This window comes from Peromyscus eremicus, chromosome 17, assembly GCF_949786415.1.
Source record: "Peromyscus eremicus chromosome 17, PerEre_H2_v1, whole genome shotgun sequence".
Taxonomy (NCBI): Eukaryota; Metazoa; Chordata; class Mammalia; order Rodentia; family Cricetidae; genus Peromyscus; species Peromyscus eremicus.
The window spans coordinates 51,562,133-51,584,258 of record NC_081433.1 but is presented as its reverse complement, the minus strand read 5'-3'; the positions used below and the strand labels follow the sequence as shown (position 1 = coordinate 51,584,258).

The 22,126-nt window shown below is 35.3% G+C and overlaps 1 protein-coding gene across 6 annotated transcripts in view; it reads right to left on the bottom strand.

The window, feature by feature from the left end:
• Spock3 (SPARC (osteonectin), cwcv and kazal like domains proteoglycan 3) overlaps positions 1-22,126 on the bottom strand; it is a 350,556-nt gene that overhangs the window by 159,465 nt on the left and 168,965 nt on the right. For 4 of the 6 annotated variants that reach the window (XM_059244713.1, XM_059244714.1, XM_059244712.1 and 1 more), the window contains one exon: positions 15,141-15,255. The exons of the other annotated variants lie outside the window; for them this stretch is intronic. In XM_059244713.1, the coding sequence (XP_059100696.1) occupies positions 15,141-15,255 (115 nt within the window). The remainder of the gene's footprint in view (positions 1-15,140; positions 15,256-22,126) is intronic. 6 annotated transcript variants of the gene reach the window in all.

Here is a 22,126-nt window from a genome sequence, read left to right as displayed (position 1 = left end):
CTGGAGATTAGCTTTAGGATTTTATAATTTCACTGTTATTTTTTGTGCATTTGAAGATACAGAGTTTATGTGCCTGCTTTTAAACATCATTTTGGAAATGAATTTATTATAGATTTAAAGAAATTGTATAGTATATACAAAAACCTGAGAATATTACACAAAACAGTAATTCTTAAATCAAGAGTTATATATAGAAAAAAAATGGTGGGTTTAGAATCCAGAGCATGAATTAGGTATTAGGATATATAAAGAAAATGATGAGGTCTATGGTGGTGTCGTTAACATTAAAAATCATAAGATCATAGAAAAGCAGATGCTGGTGTATATCATGTCTATCAATTAAGGTGATAACTCTATAAATTAGTGAATGTGATGTCAGAGAGGAAACAGCCAAATGGCTTCTGTTTTTTTAGTGAGCACACAGATGAATTCGTCCCACACAAAAAAGAAGGTGGTAATTTACCAATCTTAAAACTAGAGGCTTACCAAGGAGCATATTTCACAACTAGAGAGGAAAGCTGACTCAGTAGCACAGAAGTCAGACAGTGTGGATGATCTAGGTAGGGCTAGGAGAACATTCATCTGCAGCAATTGGCCCTTACAGATAAAGACAAGATCGGGTTATAGAAGAGCGGGGTTTTAGTCTCTGATACATTAGTGAATGCAGAGTTGTGTCTCTAGACAAATCTGTAACTTGCTATTGTGGCAAATAATGGTGTTTAAATTCAGGAGGTCTAAGCTTAAAACTCCCTCACTTACTTAATACTTGTATTCCTTATATAATCTGTAAAATGAAGATCTAGCAAGTAACACAGGCAAGTATAAAGTACCTACATATTTCTAAGTAAATGATCTGTGGTAAGTATTTAAATATTGATATTCTTGACTTTCAGCCTTAGTATCCTGCTTATTGTAAAATTCATAGTTCATTCCTTTATATTTGGAATGTATAATAAAATTGTCTCTGAAAAATAGAGCACATTTATTTATACCAGCATCTTAGATCCACATCAATTAATTCACTGCTAAAGCTGGAGAAACTGACATAAAGGATAGATTCTTCCTGTAAATATGTAAACAATTGGTACTTTATCAATATTATGAGAATGCCTTAAATAGTACCTTATATTTAAAATGTTTAAACTTATATTAATTGATTGATTGATTGTTCAAATAATGGAATTTGCATAGAGGTTTAAGTAAAGCCCTGGAATCACTTTCCATAAATATCTTGGAACTCATTTATGGTACTTGTATCTGATGTACTGTAATTGTACATCAAAGAAAAGATGAAGGCGTTTTAGAATGGGTGTGTGGCTTTTGGTCCCTGTAATGTTTTGAAATAACAATCACAGAAAATATTCTCTCATATCAAGCCCCAAGATTTTCTGTTACCTATTTTATTCTCTGTTTTTAACATGACAATATTTTATAAGAGGATTACTACAAGTCCATCACATTTCTTAGTCAGTTCTCAAAATAATTGATGCAAAGGTATTTTACAAAATACCTTTGTAAAAAAAGGTATTTTATTACAAAGGAAATGCATGCTACTAACATGTTTAAAAATGTCACTATCATAACAGAAACATTTTTGTTTAATATAATGCATTGCTGTTGCTGCTCATGAGATGAGTTTACATGATAATTCTAGTAATCAATTTTCTTTTTTTAAGATATACTTTTATCTTTATGTGTACACATGGATGTCTCTATATAGGTATGTACAGGCAAATTCAGGTACCTGCAAAGTCCCAAAGTGGATATACAATCTCATAGAGCAGAAGTTGCAGGCAGTTATGAGCTACCCAACACAAGGTGGTTACTGGGCATTGAACTCAGATTCTATGGAAGAGCAGCAGGTGTTAACTACTTAGCTACCATTCCTGTTCTCATAAACATAGTTCTTATAACCTACCTCTAGGACATCAGAATCACATTCTTTCCACTTACTATCTCATAGGGAGAAAATGAGGGAAATACCAGTAAAACCAATTTTGTTCTTGCCCACATTTTTATTTTGACACTTTCATAAATATGCAGAGAATGCTGTGACCATAAACATCCTCCTCCTACTCCTGATGACTCACTTTTGTTTCCAGCTAGTCCCTTTTTGAATCCTTGTCTTTTTGTATGTGTGTACAGGTCAACTGCAGGTAACCATAGCTGCTGTGTTCATGTTTTCAATGGCCCTGTCATATCCAGAAGTCAGCTTTGTAGAATTTGTAGAATCCTCTGACTTTTTAATCTTTTCTTCCACACTTTCATATTTCTTGGTCCTTGAATTAGGTGATATAAATGTTTCATTTAGAACTAAGCACTTAACAGTCACGTATTCTCTGCAGTTGGACTAATTCTGAGTCTGTGCATTAACTGTTATCCAATGCAAGAGGAAGAGTTCCTCTCTCCAAGTCTGAGAAGAATTCTTATCTTTGCATAGAGACATAAATGCTTAGAAGGAATTTTGACTATGTGACGATTTATCAAAACTTTCCCATTAGGGGTTATGGCCTCTCCAGCTACAGGATTTTGACCAGACTTACATTAACAGACATGTATTCCCTCCCCTGGAGCAGGCCTCAAATCCAGTTTTATTTGTTTATATATTTTAATAGTTGGTTTACCTCCCAGTCAGTATGCATGTTCCACAGCATGGTGAGAATGCTGATAGGCTTTTGTTGGAGAATATTATTTTTAAGATGTGTTATATTTGTTTTTGTTGTGGAACATTTATTTCAATGATACAAAGATGTATTGCATTATTTTATGCTGCATTTGTTTAACTCTGTGAAGCTGTGTTACTGTGCCTGTCTAAAACATCTGATAGTCTAATAAAGAGATGAATATCCAATAGTGAGGCAGGAGAGAGAAATAGGTGGGGTTGGCAGGCAGAGCGGATAAATAGAAGGCAAAATCTGGGAGGAAAGAAGAAGGAAAAAGAAAAGGAGGAATACCTCAGAGGAATACCATCCAGCTACATAGCAAGCCACAGAGTAAGACTAAGATTTACAGAAGTAAGAGAATGGAAAAAGCCCAGAGTCATAAGGGCAAAAGGATAATTTAAGATAAGAAAAGGTGGCCAGAAACAAGTCAAGCTAAGGCCTGGCATTTATAACTAAGAATAAGCCCTCATGTGTGATTTATTCAGGAGCTGGGTGGCAGGCCCCCCAAAACAGTAAAACACACACACACACACACACACACACACACACACACACACACACACACACAAAAACAACCAACAACAGACAACAGATTGTCTTTTTTTTTTTTTCCACCATCTACTTGCTAGGATTTTCTAACACTGTTAATGTTCTTCAGTACATAATAAACTTCCACTTAATTCCACTTTAATTACCCCATGTCTTGTATCCGTAAGCACCTTCATAGCTTATCCATATGAATTTTTAAGTGAGAAAGGTCCTGTTGTAATTTGATGTGTAAAAATTCATCGTATGGCCTCATGAAGATGTCAGAGGTATTGTTTCTCAGGCTTGTGGCTAACAGTGCAAAAAGTTAGTAGGCAAAGAACTAAAATACAAAGAACATGGCTGACAGAATCCTTGGGGAACAATACCCTCCTGCTGAATGAGGTTGGAATCTTTTACCCCAAGGCTAATTGTGTTTGTCCATAAAGAAATGTTGATACATATGATTTATGTATAACAGAATTATAACATGAGTAAAATAATAAGTAAAATAATAAGCAAATCATCTCTCATATTTTGAATTGAAGTAAGCCCAATATAAAATGTGCTTTTAATAATATTTAAGAGAATTACAAAGAAAATAATGAAGACAAAATAGGAAAGTAGGGAAAGAAAGGTTATTAAAAAAATATAACTCTATATTTCCTAGTTATTTATCTGTATTAGTCATATGTAAGAAAAGATGCATTCTAACAGTTTTAAAAATTTATATACTCCAAACCTTAATGTTTGTTACCCAGAAATATTACTGTATTTTAGCCAACACATAACTAGCAGGCAGTTTAAATTTAATTTTGCCAAAGTGTTTTATACTTAAAAAATACCATTAAATAGAGATGATTCATTTATATTATTAAAATCATGATTAAAGTAAAATGAATTCAGTAATTGAATTATAATAATGATCCTTCCAATTGCTTGTAGGAAGTCAGAGTATTAAAAATAACAGTACATTAAATTACCCAGTATGCTAAGCAATATAATTGATTACTTGAAGAGAAAAGAATAAGAAATATTCATTGGATGAAGAGATTAACCCAAACCTGAAATATGTAAGACACTAATTAGGTTTCTTACTAGAACTGTCCATTAAATATCAACTGCTTCACAAATAATGGATTAAAACAATGAGAGTGAGTAAATTATGCACATTTTGTTACATGTTGAAAATCCAACAATCTTTTTCCACAGTTGGGGCCTGTTATTATATCTCCTTACTGTACTAATAACCCTCTTTTCTAAAAAAAAATTGCAATTTTAGAAATGTTCAGAAAAATATAACCGATATCTTTTTATATTCTTAACCTTATTTTAGCTTTTATACATCTTGATGCATTTTGAGATTAGGGTTGATATTAAGCCACCAGAACTATGTCTCTGCTCCTTCACAATGGAGGACATGTGTACAAACACACAGATATTCTTCAAGTGGAGAATAAATAAAATGACCCTATCCAGAACCATAAGAACCAAATCCCACAACTGCAAATACAGCCACAGTGCTCCTGAACTGAAAGTACAAACACGGGCTGATTGCTGTAGAAGAACTTGTCGTGTCTCCTTGGAATCGTTGGCCTTATCAATCAAAATATGCATATTTACCCTTTAACTTAGTAATCTCTTCTTTAGAGATTTATAGAAAAATATGCATTTATGCAAAGAGCACACTAAAGATTGTTAGAAGTATTAATATCCATCAATAGGATATTTCCTAACTGAATCATTAGTTAAAATATGTAATGAATGGATTTGGGGGACTTAGCTCAGTGTTAGAGCACTTGCCTAGCAAGCACAAGGCCCTGGGTTTGGTCCTCAGCTCTGAAAAAAATAATGTAAGGAGTTTATTTGTGGCTATGAAGAATGGCAAATGTTCAAAGAGTATTTAATTAAACTTAACAAAGCACAATAATGAGCATGAAGAATTCCTGTTTGTATTTGAATTTCTGTTAATGTGCATGTATTTGTATTTATCTGCCATATTGTATTGTATATATCTGCCATAAATCTCTGAAAGTACATGGGTGGCATTCACTGATCTAGGGAGAGAGGAATATCATATACTGTTCCTGATCTCTAATGAAGAGTTTGACCTTATCCACATGTTGTTTTTATAGGTGTTAAAACTTTAAAAGCAAACAAGCTTAATGAGTAGTTTATATTTAGGGATATATATGCATATACATATATACATGTAACAACATTTAATGAAAAGAAGGTCATGAATTTGAAATAGAGCAAAAAGGGAGATTTGGAGGAAAGAAAAGTGAGAGACAAATGTAACTATGCTATAACCTCAAAATAAGAATAGCAAGTTGATTTCATTTACAAATCTTTAGTATTTTCATCCTTTTTTGTTTTTTAATAAGCAAACACATTTTTGCCTATGTTTCTTCAAAATAGTAACGATATATTGCGATGACCAGTTATTTTTCAATTTGATACAATCTCAGGTTATCTGGAAAGAGGGAACCTCAATTGAGAAGATACATTTATTTAGATTGGATTGTGGGTATTGGCTGTGTAACATTTTCTTGAGTAATAATTGATGTGGGAGGGCCCAGCCCACTGTAGGAGATGTCATCCTTGGGCAGGTTGTTCCTGGGAATTTGGAGCATTTTATGTCTTCCTGGTCTATTTCTTGTGCGTAATGATTTCTGATTCTATACTTTATGTATCTTATGTATTATGTGCCTGTGCATTGGTGTTTCTTGTGCTTTTATTCTGTTTTATATTTTCTTGGCATGTTTGCTTTCTAAAGGCAGAGAGAAATAAGGTACAGTGTTGGATAGGTAGGTGGGTAGGATCTGTGACACAGTTGAGGGGAAATCATTATCAAAATATATTTTATGAAAGCATATTTTCAATTTTCTATAAAAAGAAACCACAATATAGAGGATAGATGTATTAACTTGACTTTTTAATATGTAAAAATGAAGCAGATTTAAAAAGCCACATTCAATATGGCAGATTGGAAAATACATAAATTTTTCTGAGACTATAGGAGAAGGATGCTCTGCTATGTATAATTTTGATTGACTGGCTTTAGAAATATATAGATTCATAAAAAACAAAACACATTTCTGGGTGTTTCTACAGACAATTAAATCATGTGGACTCTGACTTGGGATTTGTAGTATGGTAGCACTATTAAGAGGTGATGGTGAAGAGGAGGAGGAGGAGGAAGAAAAGGACAAGGAGGAGGAGGAGGAGGAGGAGGAGGAGGAGGAGGAGGAGGAGGAAGTAGGTTACAGGGTTGTGCCTGAAGGGGTTATTTTGTATCCTGGACTCTTTTCTTATTCCTTTTATTTATGCTTTCCACCTACCCAGAAATAAAAATTTAGTTTCTCCCACACACTGCCATCATGATGCCATGTCAGAGGCATGGAGCCCAACAACCATGATTGACATCTCTGAAATTATGAGGCAAAATAAATTCTTCTGTTTTTAACATGCTTCTGCTGGACACCTTATCACAGCAGTGATAAACTGACTCATAATGAAAATTAAGGCACAGAGAGGAAAATGAAAAAACAGTCCACACAATATGTACTACTCAGAGATCAGTACTGTCGACATCGACCACACATACACAAGTTCAACTAAACCAAACTGGGTACTGTGTATTTTAATGTGTGTAACAAACACTTCCCATGTTTTTAAGTATTTTTATTATGTTTCCCTGGTTAAACATTTTCATGTACGTACTTATTGTTCACCTATACATTTCTGTGTGATGACTGGCAATATAAAAGTGCACATATTTCATTCTTGATGAGAATAATGTAATAGGAATGTAAAAATGGAGCCTGGAGAGGTAGCTCAGAGGTTAAGAGCTCAGGCTGCTCTTACAGAGGACAGAGGTCCAATTCCCAGCACCCACACAGTGGCTCACAACTGTCTGTAACTCATGTTATAAGGAATCTGATGCCCTCTTGTTACTTCCACATGGACTAGGTACACATAGCAAACAGACATTCATGCAGGCAAAATTTTCATATTATAAAAATAAGATAAAGATATAAATTTAAAAAGAGAAATGTAAAAAAAAATATTGTAGAAGGAAAACACACAGTTCTAACCATGATATCAGTCATGACTACTGAGTGTTGCTTTTCTTTGTATAGTTACTCAATCTTGAGTGTATCTTTTCTCATGATCATTACCCAAGAATCATCTCTGTCCTTATATGTTTTCATAGCTTCACTTTGTGTGTTTAATTTTCTTAGGTGCATAGATTTATCATAACTAAAAACTACCACCAAACAGACAAACATATTTGCTTTGCTTTTCTTAAGTTCAGGACCCTTACAAACTGGGGAAATGAAAAGTAAATACACTGAGATTTTATCTTATCTTAGTGATACTTAGTGATATCAATGTTCTTAGATAAAGAACATGAAGATAGTAAACAAAGTCAGAGGCTGTGGAGATAGAAGAACCCTTAACCCTTGATTATGGGAGCTTAAACCAGTACAGCCACTGTGGATTTGAGTATGGCCTTTCCATACAAAAATTTCAGACCAGAACTACCATATGACTCAGCTATAGCATCCCTAGAGGAGAGACATGCATCTATGTTTATTGCTACACTATTTACAATAGCAAGAAAATGGACCCTGGCATGGTGTCCATCAACAGAGGATCGAAAAATGAAAACATGGGAGCAGTATATTATGTGGGATTTTACTCGGCTGTGAAGAAAAATGAATTTGGGAAACAGAGTGAATCTGGAAAGAATTTGATGAAGTGAAGTGACTCAGTCTCAGAAAGACAAATAGCATGTTCTCTCTCATATTCAGAGCCAAGCATCTAATGCTTGTATGAGTGCAAGTACAGAGGTGCAAGAGTAGGTGTAGACTCTGAACTACTTAGGAAACCACTGGAGCACAGCAGAGTTATGGAGAAGGGAGGGAAAGGAAAGAAGCCCACGATCATCGCAGAGCAGAAAGGAGTCTCTGCGAGTGGGAAGACTCTGGTGTGGAGGGAGCTAAGGAAGAAAGAAAGAGAGAAACAATAAAAATAAATTTTGTTTGAAAAAACTTCATAATGAAACCTAATTTTTGAAAGGACTTAAAGTAAAACAAGAATAGTTAGAGAGAAGAAAAAAAGACATGTGTTGTATTTAAGAGAATTATAGTAAGTATTATTTATGAAAAATAGCACTTTTAAAAAATGATGAAATATTTCTTTTGATGTAAGACCATTTTCTAAAATCTGTATTAATTATTTTTCATAAACTTCACAAACGTAAAAACTGCAAATGGACTTTGATCTGGTGTTTTATCTTTACCTCTGCAGGATACTGGATTAACTTGCCTTCAGAGCCATCTGAAATGCTACATTCATGCTCTCCTTATCTTTCTTCAACAGTCTTTACAGATCACCCAGGAAGTAGTTTTTAATATTCCTTTTATGTGATTCTGCCCATTCATGCTTTTTCCCATATAAGACAATGGGCTATATACTGTTTTAAACTGTGTCTCTGTGAACACAGTTATCATCAGGAGGCCTCATACTGTTACTCACACATTATACAGGAAGATGTTGAATGAGAAAGGTTACAAATGCTCAGCTAAAATGAATGAGCTGGAGTGAGCCAGCATTTGCCATGGGGCCTCCTGCTGTGAAATATTCCTCTGTGGAAATAATATTTTGCTCTGAAGAGCTAATGGAGGACAGGTACAGAGGAAGCTACATGTGTTGCCATGGAAGGACCACGTGGAAGATCTGCAACTCTAATGAGTGGTTCCTGAGTATCATATAACGAGGTGATGTATCACAAATGCATTTAGTGCTGTACATTATGAAAGTAAGTCAACAGTGTGACTTGTTTTTATCTGGGGGTTTGTTCTTTTTGTAATTTCTAAATTGTCAGAATCTAAACTGATAGAGTCATTTTAACTGCTGAAATTACATGGTCTAATTCAATTTTCTTCTTCTAAAAACTTCTCAGTTTGGCAGGTATTATACACCTTTGAGAGTGGAGTCAGTAAAATAGAATTGTCTGGTCAACTAAAAATGAACAGGGGATTAAATATGTTTGAGGGACTGGACAGTAGACAAGAGCTATTCAGGGATTGTTTTAAAAAGAAATAGACCCTTGAATGTAAAACAATCTGAATTGCTAACTCTAAGTGTTAAATAATGTCTCAAATGATGGTGCATCACAATCATTAAACATTATCAAACTGAAGTGCCAAGTTTCAATGTCTAAGCTTGTCACCTAAAACACTGTGGTTTTATTATAGGCAAAGTGGGAGTAAGAACGGTAGCCCAACTCAACATTTATGATTGTTGTAAGACTATACTTGATCAGACTATGTAAATTCTCAGAGTCTCAGGTTTTATATTTGGTAACCTGGTCATAGCAACTGTAATCCATCTCAACCCCTATGATGTCTGTGAGATTTAATGTGTTATACACACTGTGCATGGAAGTGTGCTTCTGTGTTTATGAAGACCCTCAGTAGACAAGATGACGATACTATGATGCTCATCTATAATTTTAATTTTAAGACTAGCAGTCAATAAGCATTATATCTTTATAATAACATTTTAATGTGAATAATCTTAAAAAGAATTATGAACCATTTATACATTAATCATAAGAAAATGTAGAGGTGAGTACTTTCAAAATTAAAGAAACATTTAGCTATATGAACAAAGTTAGTTTGTAAGTATAAAAATCAAAGGAATATAAATTACATATACGTGTTTCAAATCGTATGTCTACTCATCTTTCTATAAATTCAACATCTATCTACCTATCATTTACCATCTCTTTAACTAATGTTGAGAAAAACTCCCAGAAACATCTAAATTGTGTCTTTGCTTTTATAAAGTGGATATAACATAAAGAATTAGGTTTTTATTTCAATAATATAAATTAATTTGAGAACCCTTTAAAAGAGTTTTTTACAAATTAAATATGAAATAAATACCAGAAGCCAATTTATTATGGGGTATTTTCAATGTATTTAGATATCAGAAGGCTACATTTTATTTAAAGTCCCAGGTGAAATACTTTAAAATAGTTATAGTTATGTTCAGTTCATATAAACAAATATCTTACAACTCTACTATAACTTGGACCCTGTGGCTGATCCTTTGTATCTAAAATATTTCTACAGTGTAACAATTAGAATAAAAAAATTCCCATCATGAAATTACCAGCATTCTGAAGAAAACTGGTTCCCATCTTAAATACAGACATTACAAATATAAATCCCTAAAGTAATCAGCATCAAAGAGTTTTAAGACCTGCATTCTTTTGATATCTATTTTTGATAATCAACATCTTAAGTAGGTTTTATAATTTTCTGTGTAATGACTTTTAGGAGGCCAAAAGCATTTATTTATTGATTTGTGTTTTATCTTGTGTTGAATTGAAGCAGAAATTAACACAACTAACTCTGTACTACACTGACTGCAACTTTTTTTTCTGACTGGTTAACACCTACCCTTTTTCTTTTAATATTGGCAGTATTGATTGGTGCCCAAAACACTGATCTAGAGACAATGTTAATTATATGCTATTACACAGGCATCTCAGGAGCATGAAACACCAGGTTTTGTAATACATGAAAGCAAAGAGCTCTTGGCATTCATGGTCAGAAAAACTGTGACACTAAGTTTACAATGGATAGCAAAATGGGTATCAATCAGAGTCTAAGAAAACCATCAGAGATCGCAGTAAAACACCAAAATATCTGGAAAGTTGTTATAATTAGTGTTTTTCCTAACTGGTAAAAAACTTTGTGCTTTAATTCCTGATGATAATGGTAATGGAAAGTTAACAAGAAAACCCAGCATTGTGGTGATTTAAGAACAGTTCACCACAGAAGACTCCACTGGAAAAATATGCAAATAATATGACCTGTATCCTGGCATATTTGTACATTTTACATCACATTATGTGCTAGCAAATGAGATTAGAGCATGTGTTAAACACACAGTAAGCTATGCCATCATATGATCTCTCTGCTTTTATTTTTTTTTATATCACCAAGCTAGAACAAGTTTATAGTTTTATCTACTTGCAAATCCAAGCCACAAACTTACAACTTAAAAATAATATCACGGACCTGTTCCAGTTTGTGTATTTACAACCTGTTTTGGTTAAATCATGCATGTATTCTTTCCCCCAATATTTTTAAAAATTAATATTGCCCCCATGCACATCCTGAACTTGCTTTTAGAGAATATGCATGAAGTCTATGGACACAATATTCTGAGAATGACTCTTTCAATTGATGAAACTACAACACTGAGTGAATTATAAATAATAGTCATTGCGCTCTATTCAAAGAAAATATGAACCAGCCAGTCCATATGATTTGGGTCTACAATATTGGAAGGACAGAAGCCAACTTCATGAAATGTCCAGCAAACTAATAAATGCTTGAATGAGAGAATTTACTGTGGAAGCAATGAACACTATAAAACAAGAAGTTCAAGTTTCTAAGGAAAAGAAGAGTTTGTGAAGTCTAGTTTGGGGATGACGATATAAAAAAGCATCTGTCAGTAGCAAAACTCTCCCAGCACTTGAGGCTGCAGACAGTGAGATCCATTTCTTTTTAGTGTTTGGATATAAGTAAATCAATATAAAAATCTAATTGGTTTCCATTTCTTTTTTTTTTTTTTTTTTTTGGTTTTTCGAGACAGGGTTTCTCTGTGTAGCTTTGCGCCTGTCCTGAAACTCACTTGGTAGCCCAGCCTGGCCTCAAACTCACAGAGATCTGCCTGGCTCTGCCTCCCGAGTGCTGGGATTAAAGGCGTGCGCCACCACTGCTCAGCTTGGTTTCTATTTCTTTTATTTCAGTATTCTAACCCAACTTGTTCACATGCCTCCATATGTAAGAGTTGTGTCTCTTACATTAGCTGTTTTCTTTTTTTTTTTTTTTTTTTGGTTTTTGTTTGTTTGTTTGTTTGTTTTTTTCCGAGACAGGGTTTCTCCATGTAGTTTTGCGCCTTTCCTGGAACTCACTTGGTAGCCCAGGCTGGCCTCGAACTCACATAGATCCGCCTGGCTCTACCTCCCGAGTGCTGCGATTAAAGGCGTGCGCCACCACCGCCCTGCTCTTATATTAGCTGTTGTCAGAGATCAGACTGCATGCCAAAGTTCTACTTCCTACAGGGCTGTGCAAGTATGCAATTTTTGCTGACTTCTCCAAGCAAACAAAGCACATAAAATATTAATATCAACTTATTTATTTATTGGTTATGGATTGTATTCAGTGTGCACCATTTTAAGTAGTTGCTGTCAGTAATAAGACAGGACCAAATACAGTTTACATAAAGCATTGAAGCCTGCCACCTTATAACCTAGGGATCTTTGCTACTCCACTGGCCATGGAAAGAATTGCTGCTGCTGCTTCTGTGCTCAAGGTGACTCAGCAGCTTGCATTGAGGAACATTTAGGCTGTTTCTGACCAGCCTTACCATGCACAACAGGACAGCAAGTTTCCTTTTGTTTATAGTCTTTTAAAATTATTTATCTATTTATATGTTTACTTATTTATTATTTTTGTGTGTGGGCGGGGAGGTATGTGCATGCCATGGAGCAGGAATGGAAGTCAGAAGACAATTTATAAGACTCAGTTCTTTCTTTCCATAATATTAGTTCTGAGAATACAACACAGCTCATTGGGCTTGGTGATAAGTGCCTTTACTTGATGAGTTATCTCCCTGGGCCTGTGGTTAGGTCTTCACAGTGAGGTAGCATGATTATTCATAAGCTTAGACACTGATCTCAGCAAATAAAGCTCGGGGTTTGACTGAGGTTGATGGAGTCAGGAAGGAAGAGCCAATGAGCTTTATTAAAAATTTGTACTGTGTGGCCGGAATCTTGCTACGCTTTGTGGAACCTGTAAAGAACATTTAATTGATTAATATCATGTATATATTTGTGTGCCTGATTTTTCTTATGTACACCATGTGAATTCAGTGCCTACATAGGCCAGAAATGGCTATCAAAACTTCTGGAAATGTAATTACAGATGTTAGCTGCTCCATGTGGGTGCTGAGAACAAAACCTGGCTCCACTGAAACAGCAGCAAACACTCTTAGCTGCTGAGCAGTCTCTCAAGCTCCAAGTTTTGCTCATAAGTAAACAGTTTGATGAAATCTCTGCAACGTAGGAGCTGAACTTCATCTGAAAGCACTTTGACACCATTTGCTAACTCATCCCTCAAGTCAAAATCTCCATTCTACTCCCAACTTCGCACATCAAATACCAGTATTTTCAATTGTGAAGATTAAGTATAAAAGCTTCAGAAAAGTCAGGATATCTTTAGGATCCTAAGGAAATAGGTCAATAACAAATATTATAACAAAATGTCCAGGCTAGAGGATTGCCATTTCTTTATTAATAAAACACAAAAGTCATGACTGACAGGCAATATGTTACTAGTAACTCCATTCTGTCATTTTGTGAATTTCTCTAGCACACTGATGTCATACACGTGTGATTTCAAAATTTTTAAAACTGTCTCTTTAATTTCTGCAGTCATTCAACCAACATGACATGTGTATATCTCAAGGCATACTATGAGGTTTATAGATATTTTTAATTCCCACTGCCTTGGCCCTAAGTATCTGGCATTGCATATTTGACATAATAAAAATTTCTAATCCATTCAGGGTATAAAAGATATCATATATTTATATGTTTCTATTAATGACATTACTTAAACATAAATATTTGCTCTTTGATTGATATATAACCCATTTTTATTTTCTACTGTTCTCTTTTCTCTATCTCTTGGTGTATCTTTTTATTGTTATTGTTTTTCATGCTGTCTAGTTACATACCATACTAGTAAGTTTTGGCTCTGGTCTTTCATTTTTTAATCAGATAAGGTCTTAGTAAGTTGTCAAAGCTGGACCTGAACTCCACTGTTTACCCTACTCAAGTACACAATTTTTGTTCCTTCTGCTTCACCTCTCAAGCAGCTGGGGTGAGAAGCCTGTGTCTTTAATATATTTATGTGCAAGTCTACTAAAACAAGCATTTCAACTATCATCTGAGAATATATTAGTAGCAACAACATTCCTTTGTTAATTTAATTTAAAGACAATACATAAATTATCCCACTTTTAAAAAAGAGCAAAAGCCGGATTCATTATATATATATATATATATAGAGAGAGAGAGAGAGAGAGAGAGAGGAAGTTAGGTCTAAAAATGGCAGTGCTGCTAACAATGGCCTACTTGACAGCCTAGCCCAAATCCAGGCAGACCTCTTACTGATAAACAGAGTATTGCTATTGGATAAACAAATACCTAAACTCAGCATTCCACAGGAATCTTGGGAGGCACCTATCTGTTTATCAGGGAAGCCTTTACTTACCTTATCTACCCCCATGGTCAACTATCTTAGGCAAAGGGCCTCTGGTTCCTTATTAACCCAAACAGACTGCAATAGATCAAGGACCCTATTTGAATTCTCAGGCTGTTCTGATTCACAAGTCTCCTCCTATTGCAACCTTACCAATAAGGCTAGTAAGGCTTTTCCCACCATGTACTGGTGTCTCCATTCTCTGAGGAAGCTCTATCAGTCCCTATGCCCAAGACAATAAACTGTCTTTCTACCCGTAGAATGGTCTAGTTTGGGGTTTTCAATGCATCTCACTTATAGAGGTATGCAAATTGCAATTAGTCTCTAAATTTGAAAAGCATATCTACTCAGATAAAATATTTTAACTCAATCTTTACAAAGTCAGCTTTGTATAACATAGACTTAAAACTACCTAATCCCTAGGAATTCTGATTGACAGCAATGTTTAATCAATTTTTCTCATGACTATACTGCCCAAGATTCTTGAGCCATTTAAACAAATATCTTTATCAAATATCAAAATATTGGTAAATATTCATACTGTGGCAAATAATACTGCTTTATTAGTAGGATTTAATTTCAAAGTGTTTACCTGTGTGTGAGTCTCCTGTGACTGATGCAGAGTGCAGTCTGAGCATCTTGAGCAATGCAGACTTTGTGGCGGCTGCATTTGATCTTTAAGCACGGGTCCTTAGCTGGATCTAAAGCTTCAGAGAAGAGAGGAAAACAGAGCAAAAAAGAAGGCAAGAGAGCAAGAGCAAGATTGCAAGCAAGAGAATGAGAGGGAGAGAGAGAGGGGAGAGACAGAGGGAGAGACAGAGATTTTAAATGTTTCTGTATAATCATTAACTAGATTATGAAATATTAATTTCACCTTGTATTTTTTCATTTTTGACAATTTTATGCATGTAAAGAATGTATGTTGTTCATATTCACACTCATCACTTTCTCTTCTTCTACTCTTGTTTTAACATAATCATGGAATTTTATTGTATTCATCTGCAAGCCTTCCTGATGTTTTTATTCTACTGAGAGAGGTGTCTAATTCCTACCTCAGAGTAGATCACAGCTGAGTTCAGTATCACCTAATCAGCTCAGAAGTTAACATTCATAAGGTGCTATGTGTAGAAATGTTGGTGTAAAAATCTTAACTCTCACCAAAAGGGAGAGTCATTTTGAATGACTATGGCCTGAGAAAATAGAAAAACATTATCCTAAATACTATGTTCCAACATGGAAGCAGTTTCACAGGTTACAGAACAAGTAAAGTCAGAAATCAAGGCAAGTTTAAGACACATTGTTGTTTATATTAGAGAGGTGGTTAGAACAGGAAGCAGCAAGTTTTCCAAGATGCTGTCTGATGACCTTTTTAGCTTTTGAAGCAAGCTAGTGGTTCACAAAAGTTAATAAATTTCAGAAGATTTTTATCTATTAGCCAAAGGATGTTATTTCTGACAGAGGGGGTAAGCAATTCTAAGGTTTTTAGTCTCTGGACCTGAAACATTCCAATTCCCCACATCACCCTAATTTTAATCAGCTAATCAGTCTTTGAAGTTACAGATCCTTTCCAGGAATTCCTGCTCACAAGTCAAGCACAAATGTAAAGATTAAAACTGTTCTTAAGTATAGAAAAGCCGGAAATAGGAGGTGGTGTCATACTACTTATTTTGTGTTGGTGGAAAATGATGGCTGCTAGCCTTGTTTACCTTTCATATATGCTGGTTGCTATAGTAAAAGGATAAAGACAAAGATGTCAGTATCACTCATAACTCATTGGATACTAAAAAAATTGTCTGGAGCATCACTACTGTGCAAGCTGAGTGCATCACAGAGAACCTTACATGCAGTGTTTTCATCTATGGATTGCTTCTGCATACCACTGAAAGCAATATTTAAGTTGTCTCTATGTGACTTCCAACACCAAAATTATATAATGTACTGACATTTATAAAAAAATTATTGATACATTCATAAAGATATGGATATATATTCAAATAGTATATTTAAAGATTATAATCAATAGTTTGCAATGCATTTACAGTATGCTAGTATCACAGCAATTTTAAACTCCTGAATATCTTCTATTTATTTCCTTCTATATAGTATTAGTCATTTGTTTCTGGATTTCATATTCATTGAATCAATAAGGCTAGCTTATTTCATGATGTATAATATTTTAGAGGTTATAAAAATATTATAGCATGAATTACTACTCAATCCTTTTGTACCACTGAACAATATTGTATCTCATGAATATACCATAATTTATCTGTCAACTCACTAGTAGATGGTCATAATAATGGCCTTCACCTTTGTCTATCTTATTTTTGCTATGTTTAATAATTATTGCTGGTTCTGATTAGTGACAACTGTCTTGTGACATGTTGTTGGGAAGGGCTGGACTGTGGGTTTTCTCAAATTATGATGACATAAAGTGTGCAATTTGATTGCAGGTCAAAATTGAGAGAAATAAATTATGAAAGGTTGTAAGTAATAAATTATATTCAATGAATAAACTTTGAAGCCAGGTAATTAAAAAATATTAGAATACAAAAAATTGTTTGGAAGGGTCTTGAACTACCTTTCAATACAACATCTGGATTGATACTAACCTTTTTCATTTTAAAATGAGGATAAACTCAAGATGACAAAAAGTGTCCAACTTAAATTTGACTTCTTGGAGATGTTAAATATTAGGTATATTTACACAATAACCTCAACCAATATCTGTTTTTATAATCAGTAAGTTCAAAGAAATATGAATGTAAAATATACTTAAAAATACATAAACATAATAACTCAACAGCATAAATTTCTGAAAATTCTAATTTTAAGATTAAAATATGTTATTTAAAATGTAGTATTAAGTCATATAGACAATGAAATATTAAATAATAGATGTATTATACTTTATTTAAATGTTCAAAAGAGTAAATGTGTATATATGCAAATATTTATTTGCTCAGAAGTAGAAAGCATAGACCATGTAATAAATCTATTTTTAGGGTTTTTTATTTAACTCTTTAACTCTTTGGGGGCCTGCTACCCAGCTCCCAAATAAATACACAGGGACTTAATCTTACTTTAGAATGCCCTGCCTTGGCTTGGCTTATTTCTAGCCAGCTTTTCCTAACTTAAATTATACCATCAATTTTGCCTCTGGGCTTTTGACTTTCTCTATTCTATATAGCTTTCTTTTCTTCTTACTTTGTGTCTGGTTATGTGACTGGGTGGCTTGCCCTGGCTTCCTCCTGTCCTTTTCCTTTTCTTGCTCCTCCTCTTTATTCTCTGTGCCTGGCAGCCCCACCTATTTCTCTCTCCTGCCTACTATTGACTATTCTGCTCTTTATAAGACCAATCAGGTGTTTTAGACAGGCAAAGTAACACAGCTTTGCAGAGTTAAACAAATGCAACATAAAAGAATGTAACACATCTTTGCATCATTAAACAAATATTCCATAGCATAAATGTATATAACACATCTTAAACTAATATTCCACAACAGATATTTTCATTTCCATACTGAATTCTGTAAGATTTCAACTACTTTATATTAATGTTTTGGAACATCTTTACTAGTATTTGCTATTTTTGGTTTCATAATAGCCATTCAAACTGAAGTGAGGTGATAGCTCATTGTAGTTTTGATTTACATTTTGAATACAATAAATCTATGATATCTCATTGTGAGTGAAGTTTGTTTTCATTTTTTTTAAGTTTTTGTTACAGAATTCATGTATGCATATATTGTTCTGATCAAAGCAACCTCTCATTTCCTCCTCTAAATTCCTCTCCTTACACCTACTATTCTTACTTCCCAACTTCATGTACTCTTTCAGAAAAAAACAAAAACAAAAACAAAGTAATTCACCTCACTGAATCAATGTAGCAATTTCTGTATGTATAGTGTGTAAGGCTAACTACAGGAGCACTGGCAGCCTCAGGAGCCACATCTCTGAAAGAAAATGACTATCCCTTTATCGTCATTAAGTGCCTATAGCACCTCCGCATAAGTGGGAATTCAACAGCCTTTCCCTGAGTCCATGCTGGGGTTTTGGTTGGATTGTTCTTACACAGGTCTTGTGTAATTTTAAAATATAATTTAAAAATGTAACCCAATGAATCTGAAACAATGAAGGGAGAGGTATAAGGAAGGTTTCCGAAGAAGGAAAGAAATGTTGCGATTAAAATACAGTCTCAAAAACAAAAATAAATGTACGGTCCTTTTACTCTTATTTGGATTAAAGTATCTTCCAGTTTTGCTTATCTTGTGCACTCTGCACTGGAACATTTTAAAAAGTCCTGTGGCATCTGAAACTTTCTTTTTGGTTAAGCGAAATGAAAGGGCTAATATGCAGTTGGTGTTAAAGTATTTGATCAACTTGAATACGTCTTTGGGTATGATCCTCAGCACAACTAATATGGAAAAGGAGAGACAGGGAAAGAAGGCAAGAATGAGTGCACACTCAAATATTGTAATGAAGAAATGAATTGTGAGAAAATAAACACACAAGGTAAATTATGAAAAATGTTTACATTCAATTCTACACATACAAAGCATCATATAACAGAATAGCACTACCTGGCAAGAGGTACAATGTATATCAGCAAAAATGAACAGGAAGTTAATACCTAAGCCCAAGAGGCTAGGGCTGCATGGAATTGGTCCTGCCTCCCACTGGCTGTAACACTGTAGAGAACTGGCCCAGAACCTCACAGGCCGCCACAATCAGAGAGTGGGTTCTGCACCTCAACAGGGCCAGCTCCAAAGAGCTGACCCCATTGAATGGGGCACAGATGAGCCACCCGAGAGCTTAAGAGTGAAAGATCTGGCCCTGCCCCTCATCTGCCATACTGTGGCACAGGCTAGGAAGAGAAGCCCCACACCCTTGCCGCCTGTGGCAGGCAGGAGAGCTGGCCCTGAGGTTACCAGAGCAAGTGCAGGAGAGCTGAACCCTCCCCTTACCAGCTGCAGCACTTGGCTGAGTGACCCCTGCACCTCACCTGGGAAAAACAGTAGAGCTGGCCTTGGTGATGTAGGTGTGCCTTAACCTACATCCAGGCATGACACAACTGGCGCCTCTCCTTGCTACCTGCTGCATAAGGTGAACTAGCCTTGGAAATTCTGGAGTGCTCACCCTGGTGGTTAGGATGGGGAATTGCTGGTGGACTGACCAATATAGCAAGCGTCCAAGCACAGAACCAGGGCTATGAGTTGGCCCATCCCAACATCCACTTCACCTATGATCTGCTGGAGCACGTGAAGGGGCCGGTCCTGTAGACCCAAAGCATCAGGATCTCCATAACGCAGGACAACAACAGTATATCCAAGAGGAGTCCCAGTGAGGGCTCAGTATCGATAATGTAGCAGAAACTAGAGGCCTCAAACCAGACCAATTACGCATTACAATGGACACTTGTAAGTAAAGATGTATGGACTACAGGGTATGTTGTGTGACTCACTGTGTCACACTACAACTTCCACGACAAGATTTTTTTTTTTTATTTTTTTACCTTTTCTTTTAAATTTTAATTTGTTTTATCTTTTAGGGGAGGTTGCAAGGGCAGAGGGCAAATACGAATAGATTGGGAGATGAGTGGGATCGAGATGCATGCTGTGAAATCCACAAAGAGTTAATAAAAAGTTAATTTAGACAAAAACGGTCAGGAAGAATTAAATGGATAGACAGCATTTAACATAAGAATAATTAAAGTCTGTAAGGGTGATTTTGAGCCATCTGAAGATTTTAGAGCTCACTCTGTGATAGCCTAAAAAACCATAAGGCACTGCACATGTCAGTACAGATGCTTGGGAGTTTATTCTGGAAGTTACAACATTAATAGAACCAAATCACTTGCTGATACTCACAGACTAGAATTGGTCAGTTCCATAGGATGCCCAGCTATTTCACCATTTACCTCAGTGAATCCCCGTCATCTTCTTTTACAACATAATGTTGGCTATCGACTTGGTATCAGATTTGATAGCTTCCTCTCAAGCATCCAGTTAAATTTCTGCTAGGATGATTTTAGCTAGCTCATTTCTTCACTGTAATCTTGAATAATCATTTTTATGTATGTGATTTAATTTGAGGACTTAACGCTTCCTATTATTTTGTTTCAGTTCACAAAGCATGGCCTGTATTTCCAACAAATTCATCTTAGCCTTTAAACTTTATTGCAGGTGTGATGTAGATTTCTTCCTATTCTTTTATCAGCATCACTTATTTTTCAATCCAGAATCTCCTATCTCTTCTCAAATTTGGTAAACTGGATGATTAGGCCTAATGTACATGTTAAATACAAAACTGTCTGAGTGAGGAAGGATGGGAGACAGTGGAGGTAGGATGTGAGTGAAGGCAAATATGTTAGTAAGAAAAGATCCAGTCCATAAGAGGATACATCAAAGCAAGAGAAGACTGAGAAGCCCGGCCTCAGCACTAGGTCAAAAAGCTGAATGTGAGCTGCTTTTGTTTTCGGTTCTGTTTTTGAGCTGAGGACAGAATGCAGATCCATACACTTAGCCAAACCTGCCCTCCTGTTACCAAATTATATCAGCAGCCCTATTACTATAATGTATAGCTGAGCACTGAATTCTCAGTGGGTCAAAAGTGTCATAGTATACACATTTGGTATAATTGGTCCTAAGAAAAAGAAACAATATCACCACTGAGACACAAAACTGGAGGATTAAACCAAGAGTAGGGAAGAGGGAGGGAAGGGAGGGAACACACTGAGGAACAGCGAACACTGAAGGCCATTTGAAGGGTGGTATGGAAACTCATTATAGTAGAAGCATGTTATAATATAAGTATATATGAAATAAATCTGATTGGAATCAACAAACAACATGGGAGAGAAAATCTTGACTAGACCTTTTCCACTACTGAGTGAAACTTACATTGCCAGCAATGGGTTGAGATATTGAGTCATTGGTCAAATGGAAGCCCTAAATATCTCGGGCTATTGCTGAGGATATTGGTTACTCTCCACAAACTGATGGCAAGATCCTATTGCTGAAGACTACAAGTACGTATCCCATAGAACATGGAGAAAAAAATCTGGTCCCTAACAAGAGCCTTGACTCCTAGTGTTCTTGACTCTAGTGTTCATGGTACTGGAAGGTACTCTGTATGCTATCAAAGGAGAAAGATAAACACCAACTTAGCTACAAATGCTTCAATTTGCCATTCTAATCTGTCTGCATAATATGCTGGTGAAATAGTAGCACATAATTGTGTGAATAAACAATTATTATCTCATTGAATTTAAGGCCCACTCCAAGAGATAGAATCCATGCCTGATATTAATTAGGTATACAAGAATTGGAGACCAGATAGGCCATTGATCTAAGGGAAAATCAAATATCTTTCTACTAAAGGAACAGAGCAATAAAACAACTCTTAATAAAATTCTTCTATATCTATAGATCAGTGTCTTGCTCAGCCAGCATCAGAGAAACTTCTTTCAGCAAGAGATGGGAACAAATACAGACCCAGGACTGGACAATTTGCAGAGAGTGAAAGACTTGCTGAAGGAGGCCAGGCAGTGGTGGCACACACCTTTAATCCCAGCATT